Below are 16918 nucleotides of genomic sequence, written 5' to 3'. Positions count from 1 at the left end.
GTCCACACACTGACACTGACAGATAGAGAAATAAACACATAAGAAACATTAAAGGGATAATTCACCCTAGAATGATATTTCGCTCATTATCTACTCACCCTCATGTTGACTAAGGGCTGGAAGAATTTTCAGAGTCCACCGTCCCTTCTCTGAGTTACAGGGGGTCTTGGCGTAGCAGTGCATTTCAATGCAACGGTTGCAAAGGGACACCAGAGCTCTTCGTAAAAAAACACACACAAAAAAACATCCAAATGCCTCCATGATGCTCGTATGTAATGTCCGTCTTGTGCTGAAGCCCCAAATTGCGTAATTGTCCCGAAAAAAATTAAATAAGTCCACATTCCAAGCATGTTTGTAGCATTAGCTCCTAGTGTCTGTTGTCCGGTCTTCCGCTGCCAGCGCGCATGCGCAAGGTTCGCACTGATACTGAGACCGACTGAGACTCGAGTCGGTCTCAGTGCGAACCTTGCGCCGAGACCCCCTGTAACTCAGAGAAGGGACGGAGGACTCTGAAAATTCTCCCAGCCCTTAGTCAACATGAGGGTGAGTAGATAATGAGCGAAATATCATTCTAGGGTGAACTATCCCTTTAAAGGAGCCAGAGAAGCTGCTGTCCGGTAGGTCCACACACTAACACTGACAGATAGAGAAATAAAAGCATATAATTAAGCTATGCTAAGAAACATTAAAGCAGAAGTAAGTGATATATTTGTGTTAAAGCAGAAGTAAGTGGTCCGGTCGTTTTCGCTAATGCTGCGTTCCAGGCAGGCTTTTGAAATCGTAAATTACAGCTTCATGTCACAACTTACGACTTTGTAGCGTTCCAGGCAACCCACTCGTGTTTTTCCGACCTGTTTTACCGGTGAAAGTCACTATAACGGCCACTCGTAACTTCTGACCGGTGAACTCGTACCAGATCGAACTGGTACCACTTCACGGTCGGAAAAATACGACTTTCCTTGAACGCACCATAACAGTCCTCGTCCCTACGTCGCCACATTCACGGCGTCCCTTGGCTGCACACACAGCCCTGCATGCCGTTCTCTTTCCTCATTGGATAAAAACTGTAGGATACGATAAATGTTTTCTCCTCGGCTCAGAGCAGAGCAGAGTGACTGACAGACCCGTGTTTCAGACCAAACACTCTATAGAAGTGATTGCTGTCGGAAGATATAACTATTTAAGACTTATATTAAAGCAGAAGTAAGTGATATATTTGTGTTAAGTCTTAAATAGTTGTATCTTCCGACAGCAATCACTTCTATAGAGTGTTTGGTCTGAAACACGGGTCTGTCAGTCACTCTGCTCTGCTCTGAGCCGAGGAGAAAACATTTATCGTATCCTACAGTTTTTATCCAATGAGGAGAGAGAACGGCATGCAGGGCTGTGTGTGCAGCCAAGGAACGCTGTGAATGTGGCGACGTAGGGACGAGGACTGTTATGGTGCGTTCAAGGAAACTCGTATTTTTCCGACCGTGAAGTCGTACCAGTTCGATCTGGTACGAGTTCACGGGTCAGAAGTTACGAGTGGCCGTTATAGTGACTTTCACCGGTAAAACAGGTCGGAAAAACACGAGTGGGTTGCCTGGAACGCTACAAAGTCGTAAGTCGTGACTTGAAGCTGTAATTTACGATTTCAAAAGCCTGCCTGGAACGCAGCATTAGCCAAAACCACCGGATCGCTGACTTCTGCTTTAAAGGGGCCAGAGAAGCTGCTGTCTGGTAGGTCCACAATACAAACACTAACAGATAGAGAAATACAAGCATATAACTAAGCAATGCCAAAAAAACATTAAAGGAGCCAGAGAAGCTGCTGTCCGGTAGGTACAAACACTGACACTAACAGATAGAGAAATACTGACACTAACAGATAGAGAAATAAACACATAAGCAATGCAAAAAAAACAAAACAAATAAAGAAATAATAACGGAGCCGGAGAAGCAGCTGTCTGGTAGGTACAAACACTAACACAAGAAAATAGATAACAGTACAGACAATAAAAGAGAATAGAGCTAAAACACAGAGATATACATTTACATCATTGATATCAAAAATAGAAATTACTATAAAGTTGAAAGAACAGAGATTGATACCTGGTGGAACTGCAGTTGATGTAGATCAAACTTAATTATCTGGTTTTCTGAGGCATCAAGCCGACACATAAACCCATACATCAGGTTTCTGAGTACAGCGTTAAAGGTGTTGATACGTGCATTTACAAACATTTCACTCGCACTCAGCCATCGAGGTCAGATTCTTAATGCATCGTTATAAGCAACCTGTAATTTTTTCATCCTTGCTTTCTTGTAGTTAACCCACATGCAGGTATGTGGTGTACAGTACAGAGCTTTGAACAGAGATATTTTAACGTCATCTGTACATGAATGAAACCTGTAAGCAAGAGTATTCGCCTGCACATACATTTTGCAGCACTGCCTTCTAATATCATCAATAATATATTATAATAAAGAAACAGTAAATCAAAATCCTCTGTAGCTATAATCATCATCTCCAAAGAAGATACCTGTCATGTCCACACACAGCTACACACTGAGGGCTCAGGTTATTAGGAACACCTGCTTATAACTTTCACTTATAACTTACACTTTCACAAATGTTCCTTAAAAGCATCTCTACACGACAGTCGTTCTTTTCTTTTCTTTTTTAAACACCAACACAAACACAACTCATTCTCCTTAATGAGACACTGATGAGGTCGTCACCTGAACCACATCTGGTTTTATAGGAAGATTAGAAATAAAAACCACTGCTGGATTAAACATCGACATTATCCCACTGAAACTGGTTTATAAACTCTTCCTGAGTTAAAATATTCTTGCTGTGTTGTTTAGGAATAAATATCAACATGTTTTCTTTGCATTATTATTATTATTCAAGGTCTGAAAAGACTTGATATTTTTGTTATTTAGACTAGTTTAGTCATTTTCAGCCAATAAAAGCTCTAAATGACAATATTTTTATTTCAATTTTGGGAGAAATGTTGTCGGTAGTTGACAGAGTAAAATTAACACATTCCTATAAATAGTAAAACCAGAGAAACTGATCATGAGTGGTCTCTTAATTTTTTCCAGTGCTGCAGATGTTTATGTTCAGCTTTATATCACTAAAGAGTTAACTCAGCTCCATGTGTCCCTTGTCTCCAGCTCCAGAGTCCTAGTGCTGGTTAAATCAATGACTTGTACCTAGTTCCAGGGAGAATGGAGGCTCTCTGCCTTCCACCTAGCATCTCTTGGCTGAAAACCAACCTTGTCTTCGTTGGAAACAAATGCACATGGAGGAGAGGAGGGTTAGAGACACGGAGGAGGAGAGACCATAGATAGATAGATAGATATACTTTATTGATCCCAAGATGGGAAATTACAGACCTGGAGGGTTCAGGTTTAATAACCTCAGTCAACAGCTCACTGACACTGGCAGCGCTGCAGACTAACTTTCTTTACCAGGAGCATAGTGAGGTCTTAGAAAGGCTCCCTAAAATGAAACTAAACAAAACAGAATATCCATCTATCTTTAAAAAAAAACCTCAATAAGCTACTAGTCAACAGTCGCTCAGGGCTCTAGACCAACTCTATAAGGAGCACAGTGGCCACTAACTTTACATTATAGGATGCACACTGTAAACCAACTCACAAAGCAAATATTCACTTTTCTTTTTCATTCATGATCCTCACACACATCGACTTGACACCTGTAACCACACACTACAGATTCTATGAGTCGCCTCGTTCACCTTTAAAATTAAAACACAAAAAGACACATTTACTGGTTGCACATGCACAAGGCACAAGTAGATGAAACATTGACTAGCAGCAGCAGCAGCGTGAGACTGGACCATGAGAGGAGCTGCAGACACTAATGAGACAGGTAGAGGCTCTGAGGACAGATGTGGACAGATGTTTCAGACTCAGTGTTGTGTGATGCTGCTGCTCCGCCCCTCATGTCTCTGTCTCTGTGTCTGTGTGTGTGTGTGTGTGTGTGTGTGTTGTGTCATGTGACCTCCTCAGGCTTCCTGCCCCCCATCACGCAGCCGGAGAAGTTCTTCCTGTCCCAGCTGATGCTGGCGCCGCCCAGAGATCTGTTCAAGAAGACGCCCAGACAGGTGTCCTGCATGGACGTGGGCAGCATGCCGCAGCCCATCGACATCAGCGGCCTGCAGCTCGCCCTGGCCGGTGAGCACACACACACACACACACACACACACACACACACACAGTGACCATGTTTCCATCCACTTCTCCATCGAATTATCTGAAGATCGATACAATTATTAATGTGAATAACGCCGCTTCAAGTTCAGACCTTTATGTATTTTATTTTTTATACTTAATTGCAGGATTGCACAAGTCATTGATTCATATTCCATTAGGGCCCATTCACATGGAGCACCTGAAAACGCGTGCTGGAGCGTTTTGCACGCGTTTTCCAAAGCGCTTCTCAGCTCGCGTCCATGGTCGTTTCTGCCGTTACTAAGCAACCAAAAGCACCTGTCACATTCTTACATTTAGTGGTGTGCTTCTGTCATTTAACCAGGAGTTGAGTAAACACAGAGCTGATCAGATTTCAAGCACCGTGAATCCCTCTCAGCAGCTTCACTGCTCCATCTGTCTGTCAGTTTGAACGGAGGACTCAGCGCCGTGTGGAGAGGAGGGAGGCCGGCGAGACGTGAACTCCCTACCTTGTGTGTAATAAAAGTTAAAAATGCGGTTAAATGTACTGGTATCACACTGCTGCTACGGCCGCTATGGAGTAGAGACCCGGGCTGGACCGGGGGAGAACTGAGCTGCTGAAAGCAGCAAGCACTGAGAGCCGGGCTGCTTGTTGCTGCTGGTGAAGCAGCTCCGTGCAGCTGATTGGTCAATTCTCATCACATGACACACGGTGCGCGTGCGGCATTTGAAAAAGGTGAGATATTTTAATCTCGGTGCGACTCGGACGCGCGCGAAAAAAAAGGCGCGTCGCACAAAAAACGCTCCACATGAATGGGCCCTTACACATGTTTCTTTTTAGCCGATGGAGCGATCCCACAAAATGTATGTCTTTTGTAGTGAAATACATCAGACAGGGATGCAAACAGCGCGCCGAAAAGCGAAACTCGCTTTTTTCATGACCAATTAGGTGACTTGTGTGAATCGTTCAGATCCGAAGAGTTTTTGTTTTTGAGGGGTGGGGGGGGTCTCAGCGTCTCAGCGTCTCAGCTGGGGTCAGTAAAATGTTTTTCTAACAGGCTGACAGTGACAATCACGTGAAACTGAGGCGAACTCATTCATGGTCTCTGATTATACTGGTAACAGCCGACCTCCAATGTAGACGCGCGACATGCGCGCTCATTAAAGCGGCGCGTATCCTCGTGCAGTCGGACGCCGTTTTTTCCCCCCGTGCATGTCCATGGAGCTGTGCGCCGCGGACATGCACGGTTCCCTACGTTGCTGTGTCAGGCAGGTGTCTCCCACGGAGCTCTGCCCCGTTTCAGAGGTGAAGGAGAGACGTCGCCTCCGCGATGTAGAATGTGTTCAATTAAAGTGAAACTAACACATTATATAGGCCTATATGTCCATTACACACTGAATGAAACATCCCATGTCTTTATTTATTCAGTTTATTTTAATAGTAATAATTATGACTAACATTCAGTGAAGACCTAAAATTCAGTATCTCCAAAATTGAAACATTGCAAAAGCATTTTTAATATAGAAATGTTGGCCTTCTGAAAACTATGTCCATCTATATGCACTCAATACTTGGTTGGGGTTGAACTACTGGAAATGGACTTTTCTGTGATATTGTAATGTAATCATTTGTTAATGCGCACCCCACCCCCCGACAATTCCTCTCTTTTTTGGTCCTGACCCGTTTGCATCCCTGATCAGAAAAGATGAAAAAGTTCATGATAACAGAAAAAAAAAATTATAATAAAAATCTCAGTCCTTTAAATCCAATAAAAAGCCGTGTGTTTCTTATTGATATTCATGATATTTAATCAAATGTTCTGTTTCCATCGGTCATTTTAAATTTGATTTAGCTTAATGTGAATAAAAACATGTGGATGGAAACACGGTTACACACGTTCATCTCCTGCAGAGTCGTTGTGTTTCTAAGCAACAACACTTTAACCCTGTGTGTGTGTCTGTGTGTGTGTGTGTGTGTGTGTGTGTGTGTGAGAGCAGAGCGGCAGTCGGAGCTGCCCACCCAGAGCAAGGCCAGCTTCCCCAGCATCCTCAACGACCCCGACCCCGACTCGTCCAACTCGGGCTTCGACAGCTCCGTGGCCAATCAGATCATCGAGTCTCTGGTCACGGGGCCACGCCCCCCGCTGGAGAGTGAGTTTTATTCTAGAGCTGTTTCTCCTTCAGAGGAGGGAGAGAACCAGCCATCACATGTTACACTCACAGCAGCAAACACAACCAGCAGAGACAAACAAAACCAAAACACAGCGGTTTCAAGACGTTTTATGTAGAATTCTTCATTTAACACATGAATACTCATTAGTATGTAGTTTATAAATACAGTTAGTGCTGATCAATGAGGAGTAAAACATTTTAACTGTTTATAAACTACATACTGATGAGTATTCACGTGTTTATGAATGATTAATTCAGTATTTAATGCTTAAAGGGATAGTTCAACATTTCCTCAAATTGGCCCATTGCCATAATCCCTATAGTCATAGCAGTAGGTTCGTTACCTTTAATTGTCGGTGCAAGCTGTTTTTAGAACGGCGGAGCAGAGCCGTGAGCTGCTCAGAGCTACGCTACGGAGGCTCATTATGGGATTTCTTGGTTTCCCTCATCAAACTCATCAAATACACAATCCAACAACTCCACAACGCTCTGGTGGACAAGTTGTGAGCTGCACATTCACCACGCTATGAGATAATAACACAACGTTACCACACAGAGTTGTTTTAGAGGGAAATTCAGAGACTGTTGATGAAAAACTGTCCCTGAAGGCAACGTGCATCAGCGGTTTTGCATGAATTTCCCTCTTAAAAAACAACTCTGACTATAGGGATTATGGCAATGGGCCAATTTGACAAAATGTTGAACTATCCCTTTAAAGCTTAACTAATGATTTATAGTGTGTAGATACTTATTATAACGTGTTAGTGAAGATCCTGAACACACTGACTATCAGAGGTGTTAGAACGACTTCCTGTCAGGACCCTGAACGCCTCTCCGTCTCTCCTTCTCTCCATCTCTCCGTCCTCAGGTCACTTCCGGCCCGAGTTCATCCGGCCGCCGCCGCCGCTCCACGTGTGCGAGGACGAGCTGGCGTGGCTGAACCCGACGGAGCCGGACCACGGCGTGCAGTGGGACCGCTCCATGTGTGTGAAGAACAGCACCGGCGTGGAGATCAAACGCATCATGTCCAAGGCCTTCAAGAGCCCGCTGTCGGCCCAGCAGCAGTCCCAGGTAGGGCTGCCCGATAAACCCTACTTCCATCGTCATCACGATGTCAACATGCACGATAGCAGGGTATCCGCAGGGTCTTGAGAAGTATTAAAAGGTGATATTAAAGGACAATTCCAAGCGAATTCAACTCAGGGGTGTATTTTCATATCATTTTAGGTCTAAAAGAATGAATCTGAAGATTTTCAGTTTAATGTCTCCTGTTTTGCGGTAGTTGCGTCTGTCCTCGCATCGCCACGGCAGCAATGAATGGGAGTGGATGTAAGTTCTGCTGTTTAGGCTGTTTCCAGCCCTCAAAGCCGCAATTTTTTTCCACAGACAGCATCAGATGGAGACTCAAACATGCACCGAGAAGTTTATTTACTTCAAGCAAGCCGACATGTTTGTAAAACTAGATCTAATTCAAAGTCTCCCAGAGTCTCGCGCGAGCCCGAAGTTGCAGTGCTGGTGTATTCAGGCGCAGTAGGAGCTACCGCTTGTGTCATAAACACAGGAATATCAACTCTTTACTTGCTTGAAGTGTACATTTTTTTCCACATACAGCGTCAGGTGGCTACTCAAACATGCGCCGAGAAGTTTTTTTTACTTGAAGCAAGTAAAGAGTTGATATTCCTGTGTTTATGACACAAACGGTAGCTTTTCCCACTGCACCTGAACACACCGCGCACGGCAACTGGGTCTCGCGTGAGACTCCGGGAGACTTTGAATTAGATCTAGTTTTACAAACATGTCGGCTTGCTTGAAGTAAATAAACTTCTCGGTGCATGTTTGAGTCTCCATCTGATGCTGTCTGTGGAAAAAAATTGCGGCTTTGAGGGCTGGAAACAGCCTAAACAGCAGAACTTACATCCACTCCCATTCATTGCTGCCGTGGCGATGCAGGGACAGACGCAGCTACCGCAAAACAGGAGCAATTAAACTGAAAATCTTCAGATTCATTCTTTTAGACCTAAAATGATAGGAAAATACACCCCCGAGTTGAATTCGCTTGGAATTGTCCTTTAAGTCAATTTTTGGAAAATTAAGACCCTTAAAAAGTATTAAAAAATATTTTCACGACATTATAAAGTCTTAAATTTTGAAGGTATCCGAGTAGCGAAATGGTACTCAGATACCGCCCACGTCTAGTACAGCCCTACTAGAAACAAAATCAATTTTTTTTTAAAATAAACTTTGCCTTTGATTTATTATCCCAGCCTATTTTGAATAATCATCATAGTGGTCTATAGTCTTTATCACAAACTAAAACTGTTAAGTTAAAAGTGTCACTGATGTAAATGGTTACAGCTTGAAGTGACGGTGAGGTGTTAAAAAATATTGAAAAGGTCTTGAAAAAGTCTTAAAAAGGTATTAAAATTAAAGGTTGATTATGTAGAATATTTATTAAAAGCTATATTTTTACAAAAATAATACATCCATGGGGCGTTTTGAGGGTTACAGAATGAAAGTAGTGCTTTTCCATAAAAAAAAAAAAAAATTGTCTGAAATAATGTTTTTAAAAAATTTGACGGGCTCGACAATGATTCTCTGTCACGTTCTGTTTACATTCGCCACCAAACTTTTTTTTTTTTTTTTTTCAACTTGACGAGAGCAGTGACAGCGGAGGCTCTGAGCGCAGGTTTGGTTTTCAGCAGCGGTGTGGAAGGCAGAGAGCCTCCACTCTCCCTGTAACAAGCTAAAAGTCATTTATTATGCTGTTAATGACGGTAAAAATGAAACTATGATGATAATTTCCTGCATAGTTCTCCTCCTCTGCTGTCCTCTGATCAGAACGGAGTCCCTAGCAACGGCCCGTTTTACATAGCAACGGTCTGGCGTTCTGTTGTTGTTCTGGTAAAACTACAAAGTCAACCTTTAACTTCAAGATTCCTGTATAAACCCTGGATAGATACATCATACAGGTTGCCTGAAATGCGATTATTACGTTATTCATCCCCCCGTGGTCGGACTCCCTGTCGACACGTTCCGCCATCGTCACATCACACAGTTTATAAACGGTGATTAATGTTAAAGGGATAGTTCAACATTTTGGCAAATTGGCCCATTGCCATAATTGCTATAGTCATAGCAGTAGGTTCGTTACCTTTAATTGTAGGTGTAAGCTATTTCCAGTACGGCGGAGCGCAGCAGCTGGCTGCTCAGAGCTACGCTATGGAGGCTAACGGAATTTCTTGGTTTCCCTCATTAAACTCATCAAATACAAAATCGCATCAGCGGTTTTGTATGAATTTACCTCGAAAACGGCTCCGTTTCGTATCGTCCCGTCATTATCTCATAGCGTGGTGGTTGTGCAGCTCACAACTTGTCTACAAAAGCGCTGTGGAGTTTTGGGATTTTGTATTTGATGAGTTTAATGAGGGAAACCAAGAAATTCCCTTAGCCTCCATAGCGTAGCTCTGAGCAGCCAGCTGCTGCGCTCCGCCGTACTGAAAATAGCTTACACCTACAATTAAAGGTAATGAACCTACTGCTATGACTATAGCGATTATGGCAATGGGCCAATTTGCCAAAATGTTGAACTATCCCTTTAACAGTTACCTGTCTAAAACCAGTCTTGCTACTTTCTTTTTCCTTTTTTGCCCGCGGTCGGGTTGAGAAATGCTCGTGAGTGCGGCTGTGTTGGGTCCGAGATTCAACAAGCCGGTCTGGTTTTACAGTTATTACAGGCAGTACGCCCGTTCATCACCAATAAACACAGTAGATGAGGGGGGTAAGTGACTGAGCTCAGGCCGTATGAGACACGGCTCCAAACGTTTAGGTTTTTTTTTTTCCTGTGACCAATCGACCAATGAAATCTTGGTCGGCTTTTCGTGTGAACGCACAATGATTTTTTTTGGTCGACCAGTGACCCCTGTAGGAGGGCGTACAGGTGCATCTCAATGAATTAGAATAAATGTAGACAAAATGTATGGAAAAAAGACCAATTTAAAAAAGCATTTTTAATATGGAAATGTTTGCTTTCTGATAAGTTTGTCCATCTATATGCTCAACCTTGGGGGCAGCCCTAACAACAACAGGTCCCTCACATACCGCGCCGTCCTGCTCCGTAGAGCGCCGTCCGGGTTCAGAGAGTTCAGATGGGTCAGAAGGGTTCATCTGGATTTAGAAAGCCCTGGTTTATCCCTCCAGGATTATGTAATCTGTCTATACTTTTATCCCAGTTGTTAAAAGCTCAGGTGGATTGGACCAGTCTGATCCAGATACTGACTGACTATATTCAGGATTAACAAATCCAGATACTGAGTGTTTTAACTGTGACTGTGTATTAGACTGAAGCCTAAGGTCTGTGAACAACAGGTAGAACAGCAGCATGAGGTCACTCACAGTGGATTTAGTTAAAAATGGGCTGTTTGTATTATTTTTGTGCTGTTTTTTGTTACTTCCATGTCTTTTAAACAGTCAGACCTGATCTGAGCCACAACAAATGAATAAATAAAAAGGCAAATATTCAGTACGTTAGTCAAATACCAACCAAATTAACTTTATTTGTCCCACAAGGGGAAATTTGTCTTGGGCAAGGGAGTTGTAACAGCTGCCTTGTACATGCAATTCATACATACACAGTACATAACATACACTAAAACAGTAACAAAGGCAAACACATATCCAAGAGAAGAGAAAGAAAGAAAGTGCGGGGTGCAATAAATAGTTTAAAATACTTATAATACAAGTTCAAATAAAAACATACTAAAAACTAAAAGAAAAAGTAAGGGATGTTGGTATAAGTCAGCAGGTGGACGATACATTGTGAATATGTTTCAAATTTCAATTTTCATTTAATTATCCAGTAGTTTGGGAAAAGTTCTTTATTTGTGGAATAATCAAAAAAATCCTTTATTTACTTTATCACAGTTATGGTTTTTAAAACTCAGGTGCAAAATATCAATGTGTAGATTAAACATGTTTTACCGTAAAAGTCGCACTGGAATATAAATCGCAGTTTATTTGGGGGGTCTCAAACTGGGAAAACAAGGTTTTCTATGCCTATTTCTAAATTAAAAACGCTATACAAGTTATTCCACAAGTCTACAACGTGAAGTTTCTGTGCTGCATTGTAGTGCTTGTTATTTTAACTTAAAAAAGAAAAAAAAGAGAACGTGGGGTAATTTGAATAGGCTACTGCAATATAGCGGCTGAAAACCAAGACTGGATCACGTGATCTGATCTGGTTTTAGCTTTGAAACTCATTTTTAGGCCTGTAACGATTCACCAAAGTCACGATTCGATTCGTATCTCGATTTCTGACCCACGGTTCGATACACGATTCGATTCAATTCTAGTTTTTTAAGGTTAAAAAAAGAAGAGATTTTGGTAGCAAAAACTGGATTATTTATTATAACAACAATATATAACAATAACAAACTTCACCCAAATAGTCGACCAAGCACTGGTCGACCAAAAAAACATTAGCCGACCAAAATCTCATTGGTCGATTGGTCGCAGGAAAAAAAAAAACAAACATTTGGAGCCGTGTTTTGTCAAAATTAAGTCAAAATCAACATGACTGAACTGTATGAAAGGCTATAGGGCTTTTATTTTGAAGGGCCAGATACAGGAAGTCGTGACAAAGCAAAAAAAACAGCCACGGAGCGTTAGAATGGGTGTGTCACGGTTCTGCCGTTTCATTGGCGACACAGGTTCGTGCCTTAGAGTGTCGCGGTTTCGACTTCGACGCGCGCATCGTTACAGGCCGACTCATTTTCAATCCATGACCCAAAATCTGAAATCAGAGTTTGAACAACTGGAGTTCTTCTGCCTCTTCATCCTCCTCCTCTCTTCCTCTCTTTAGCTGCTGGCGGAGCTGGAGAAGGACCTGAAGCTGGTCTACCACATCGGTCTGTCCCCGGCCAAGCTGCCCGACCTGGTGGAGAACAACCCTCTGGTCGCCATAGAGATGCTGCTGAAGCTGATGCAGAGCAGCCAGATCACCGAGTACTTCAGCGTCCTGGTCAACATGGACATGTCGCTGCACTCCATGGAGGTGGTCAACAGGTGAGGCGACACGGACACACACACACACACACACCGGTTGGTTCTGGCTGAAACCGGTTCTGACCAGTTCTGCTCCTCAGGTTGACCACGGCGGTGGACCTCCCTCCAGAGTTCATCCACCTCTACATCTCCAACTGCATCTCCACCTGCGAGCAGATCAAAGACAAGTACATGCAGGTACGACTCAGGCCTCGTCTCCACGGAAACGCAGCTTCACCAAACACCGTCTTAACCCTCCATCTGTTCCCTTCCTCCATCCTTCCTTCCCTTCGTCCTTACTTCTCTTCAGGGCTCCAGACTGCGACTAAATGGTCGCATTTTGCGACTAAAATTTGATAGAGTGCGAGTAAATTTTTCATCTACTCGCACATGTGCGACCAGTAAATTTGCCGATTTTTTTTTTTTTTTACTGACCACTGTGATTGGCTAATGTGTGAAAAGAAATGTGTGTTTCTCTTCTCTACATCTCGGAGCGGAGGAGACGTCTTTCCACAGCGCAGCTCCGTGTGAAACAGCAGGAGACACACAGACGCGCGTGTGTGTGCTGAACGTCACCTGCAATATTTTTTTTTCAACGGCTCGCTACAAACCAGGGATGCAAACAGCCGAAAAGCGAAACTCGCTTTTTCATGACCAATTAGGTGACTTGTGTGAATCGTTCAGGTCCGAGAGTTTTTGTTTTGGGGAGGGGGGGGGTCTCAGCGTCTCAGCGTCTCAGCTGGGGTCAGTAAAATGTTTTTCTAACAGGCTGACAGTGACAATCACGTGAAACTGAGGCGAACTCATTCATGGTCTCTGATTATACTGGTAACAGCCGACCTCCAATGTAGACGCGACATGCGCGCTCATTAAAGCGGCGCGTATCCGCGTGCAGTCGGTGCGACGGCGACGCCGTTTTCCCCCCCGTGCATGTCTGTGGAGCTGTGGCCGCGGACATGCACGGTTCCCTACGTTGCTGTGTCAGGCAGGTGTTTCCACGGAGCTCTGCCCCGTTTCAGAGGTGAAGGAAGCCCTAAAGACGTCGCCTCCGCGATGTAGAATGTGTTCAATTAAAGTGAAACTAACACATTATATAGGCCTATATGTCCATTACACACTGAATGAAACATCCCATGTCTTTATTTATTCAGTTTATTTTAATAGTAATAATTATGACTAACATTCAGTGAAGACCTAAAAATCAGTATCTCCAAAATGGAAATATTGCAAAGGAATTTTTTTTTTAAAGCATTTTTAATATAGAAATGTTGTCCTTCTGAAAACTATGTCCATCTATATGCACTCAACACTTGGTTGGGGTTGAACTACTGGAAATGGACTTTTACGTGATATTGTGATGTACTTATTTGTTAATGGTGAGCGCGCCTCCCCCCCCTCTCTTCCTCTCTTTTTTGGTCCTGACCCGTTTGCATCCCTGACAAACCTTAAACATCCCATAATATGCTGGCCCTCTCAGCAGCGGTACTCAAATCGTCACAAGGCAACGAAGCAGGTTGACTCGTGCTGCAGAACAACGCTGCACAGAGGCTCCCAAACGGAAATGATTGATTGTTGATCTGATAGATTTTTTTGGGGGGGGTTGACGAGTTTGAACAAATCTGTTTCCTCCCTCCATCTTTCTTTCCTTCCTTCTGTCCCTTCGTCCTTACTTCTCTTCCTTCCTTTTTGACCCGATTGACCCGATCTGTTCCCTCTCTCCTTCTACCTTCCCCTCTTTTTCCCTTCCTGCCTTCCTTTCTCCTTTCCGTTCGCCCTTCCTTCCTTGACCCAGGACAACAGGAGGGTTAATCTTAATCTTAATCTTTCCTTTATTGTCCACAATGTGCAAATTTGTCTTTGGCTTCACCACTTAAACCACATAAACCACACATTAAATAAATAACATGTCATTCAATACACAAAGAAAGAGTAAAAAGGTGCTAAAATGCTCTAAAATCTCCTGGAATGTGTTCATGAAGTTAATATTGTACTTGCATTCGGTATGAACGACTTCTTATAGATATTTTTCGTTGTTTTGGCAGCTCTACAGCGCCTTCCTGTGGGGAGTTTTTGAAATTCATTGGGCAGGGGGTGGCTGTGCTTTCCGTTTGACTCAATCGTCATAAATCCATCCCAGCTGTTTCTGCTCCCTCCCTATGATTTTACTGGACATTTTTATCATTGTTGCCAGTTTGGCTCTGTGACCAGACCATACATATATTGTAACGCAGCAGCACGCTTTCTACAAGACCCTGATAGACCAGATCCAAAACATTCTTACTCGCATAAAAATAATTAAATTTTCTGATAAGATGCAAGCACTGCATTGCATTTTTTTTAAAATATACTCAGTAAAACTTTTGCAATCAAAAAAAGTTCCTAAATATTAAAACTCCTGCACTACTTCAACCTGCTGATCGTCATCAGCATCACTGCAGGTGGAAGATCTACATCAATTCTCTGGAAAATCTTCCACCTGCAGTGATTGATGAGGTTTTTCTTGTTCAATTTGAAAAAAATCTCCATAGACAAGGCAAGGCAAGGCCAAAGAGCTCAGCTATAAGCACGTGAAAAGAGAAAAACACGTCATCGTTTCCAGAAATCTCTGCGTCAGCTCTGACTCTAAACGCTGCAGTACGTCCACCAGGCCTGTGTGTGGCGCTGTAACGCTGCCACACATCAACACTCTGGGACCTGTTTCCTAAAAACACTGTTTCTGTCTGGACGAGACGCTGAAACGATCAAATACTTCTGTGGATTATTTAAATCTGTATCCGTGTGGACGAGCTCTCTGAGCCGGTCCTCAGTCCCGGTCCTGACTCTGACCTCCTCTTCCTCTTCTTCCTCTCCTCCTCCTCCTCCTCTCCAGAACCGTCTGGTGCGCCTGGTCTGCGTCTTCCTCCAGTCTCTGATCCGCAACAAGATCATCAACGTCCAGGACCTGTTCATCGAGGTCCAGGCCTTCTGCATCGAGTTCAGCCGCATCCGCGAGGCCGCCGGCCTCTTCCGCCTGCTCAAGACCCTCGACACCGGGGAGAATCCCACAGAGCCCAAACCCGCCAAATAATCAATAACTACCCCAAAGACTCTGAGATTTACCCCCAGCATCGGCATCAGCATCGGCATCAGTTCATCTGGAGCAGAAACAGACGCAGCAGCTTCACTGACACTCGTGTAAATATGTAGTTAACGTTCCTCCTTCACTCTGCTGGCTGCCCAAACCTGATCCAGGACTCTGAACTGTCCCATTTTCTCTCTTTTCAAGACGGAAAAACTCACGGATGAACTCAATTCAGCTTTTCATTTTGTACCAGTTCTTCTTGTTTCTTTGGAAATCAAAGTTTTCTCTAATTAAACAAATTGTTTAAAGTGACGCTGACTGACGTTCCTGTGCTGCTGTTCATTAGTCTGGGGCCTTTTCCATCAAAATAAAAGCACCAAGCTAATAAAATGCGGTGAAACTTTTTAATTTAAGGAATATAATTTACAAGAAAGTCCCCGAGCCATTAAGTTAACCTTTTGCTTTTATTGTATTACAAGTTAATGTCTATTTTATACGTTTTATGTTGGTGAACACTTTTATTTTGGTGAATTGGTGATTTTGGTCTCCGCTACAGACGGGAACCAGAATGCTGACAGAATTCAGAGTTAAAGCAGAAGTAAGTGATCCGGTGGTTTACAACTGTTTAAGACTTATATTAACACAAACATTCTGCTTACTTCTGCTTTAATCGCGGTATTAAACGCCACAATTATTTAATCGTAAAGGTCCCTAATTACCGTCACTTTCCAAAAAAGATTATGTTGGAACTATGTCGGCAAATCAGCGCAACTCACACGGAATGAAAACAAAGTTAAGCAACGTTATGAACGATATGAATCATCACCTGCGGGATAACCACCTTGCTTTTTACCCCAGAGTAAAGGTACAATACACAGAAACTGAGTTAAATTATGTTAATGTGTGTTTACCTTAATGTAACACTGAACTGGTAGAAATTTAAATGTTAGCGCCTCATTTGTAAGAAAAATTTGTTTATATAATTGGTAATGCAATTATATTTTGACTATATTTGATTTTACACATTCATATTGTTGTAAAATCATTGAATATGATAATCGTGATTATTTCTCTGACAATAATCGTACCAAGAAAATCTATAATCGTGAAAGTCCTGAAGCTGCAGCGATGATCTGAGGAGGAGAGCTGGGAGGTTTCAGAGCTTTTTCCTGAATAAACACAGACACGTTTCATTTTAGTTGAACTCAACACATCACAGCTCATCAGTCAGGTAGAGGAGATGTGATGATTCAGTCTGAACATGAGAGAAGAACTGTTCCTCCACTTCGCCACCAGACAGACAGGAAGTCAGTGTTCATCTGGTCTTTTTTAGAATAATTCAAACAAATCATCATGACACGGTTATAATACAAAAAGTTTATTGTTGTGTATTTTTGTCATAAAGTTTCAGATTGAAAAGGTTTGTTCTGAGCTGGAAACTGAGCAGCTGTTGCAAAT

General features: G+C 42.9%; 1 protein-coding gene across 1 annotated transcript; it reads left to right on the top strand.

Moving 5' to 3' along the window:
• Positions 1-1798: 1798 nt before the first annotated feature.
• Positions 1799-15496, top strand: cnot11 (CCR4-NOT transcription complex, subunit 11; the record flags this gene model as incomplete). Its single annotated transcript, XM_085772651.1, has 7 exons — positions 1799-1820; positions 4027-4191; positions 6187-6339; positions 7229-7431; positions 12218-12420; positions 12501-12597; positions 15269-15496. Coding segments are annotated over 7 exons (1041 nt in total), but the record flags the coding sequence as incomplete, so codon positions are not given.
• Between the last annotated feature and the right edge of the window lie 1422 nt (positions 15497-16918).

Source organism: Trachurus japonicus, unplaced genomic scaffold (genome assembly GCF_045865225.1).
Source record: "Trachurus japonicus isolate A0001 unplaced genomic scaffold, Traja_1.0 AP030749.1".
Taxonomy (NCBI): Eukaryota; Metazoa; Chordata; class Actinopteri; order Carangiformes; family Carangidae; genus Trachurus; species Trachurus japonicus.
This window is presented reverse-complemented; position numbering and strand designations above follow the sequence as displayed.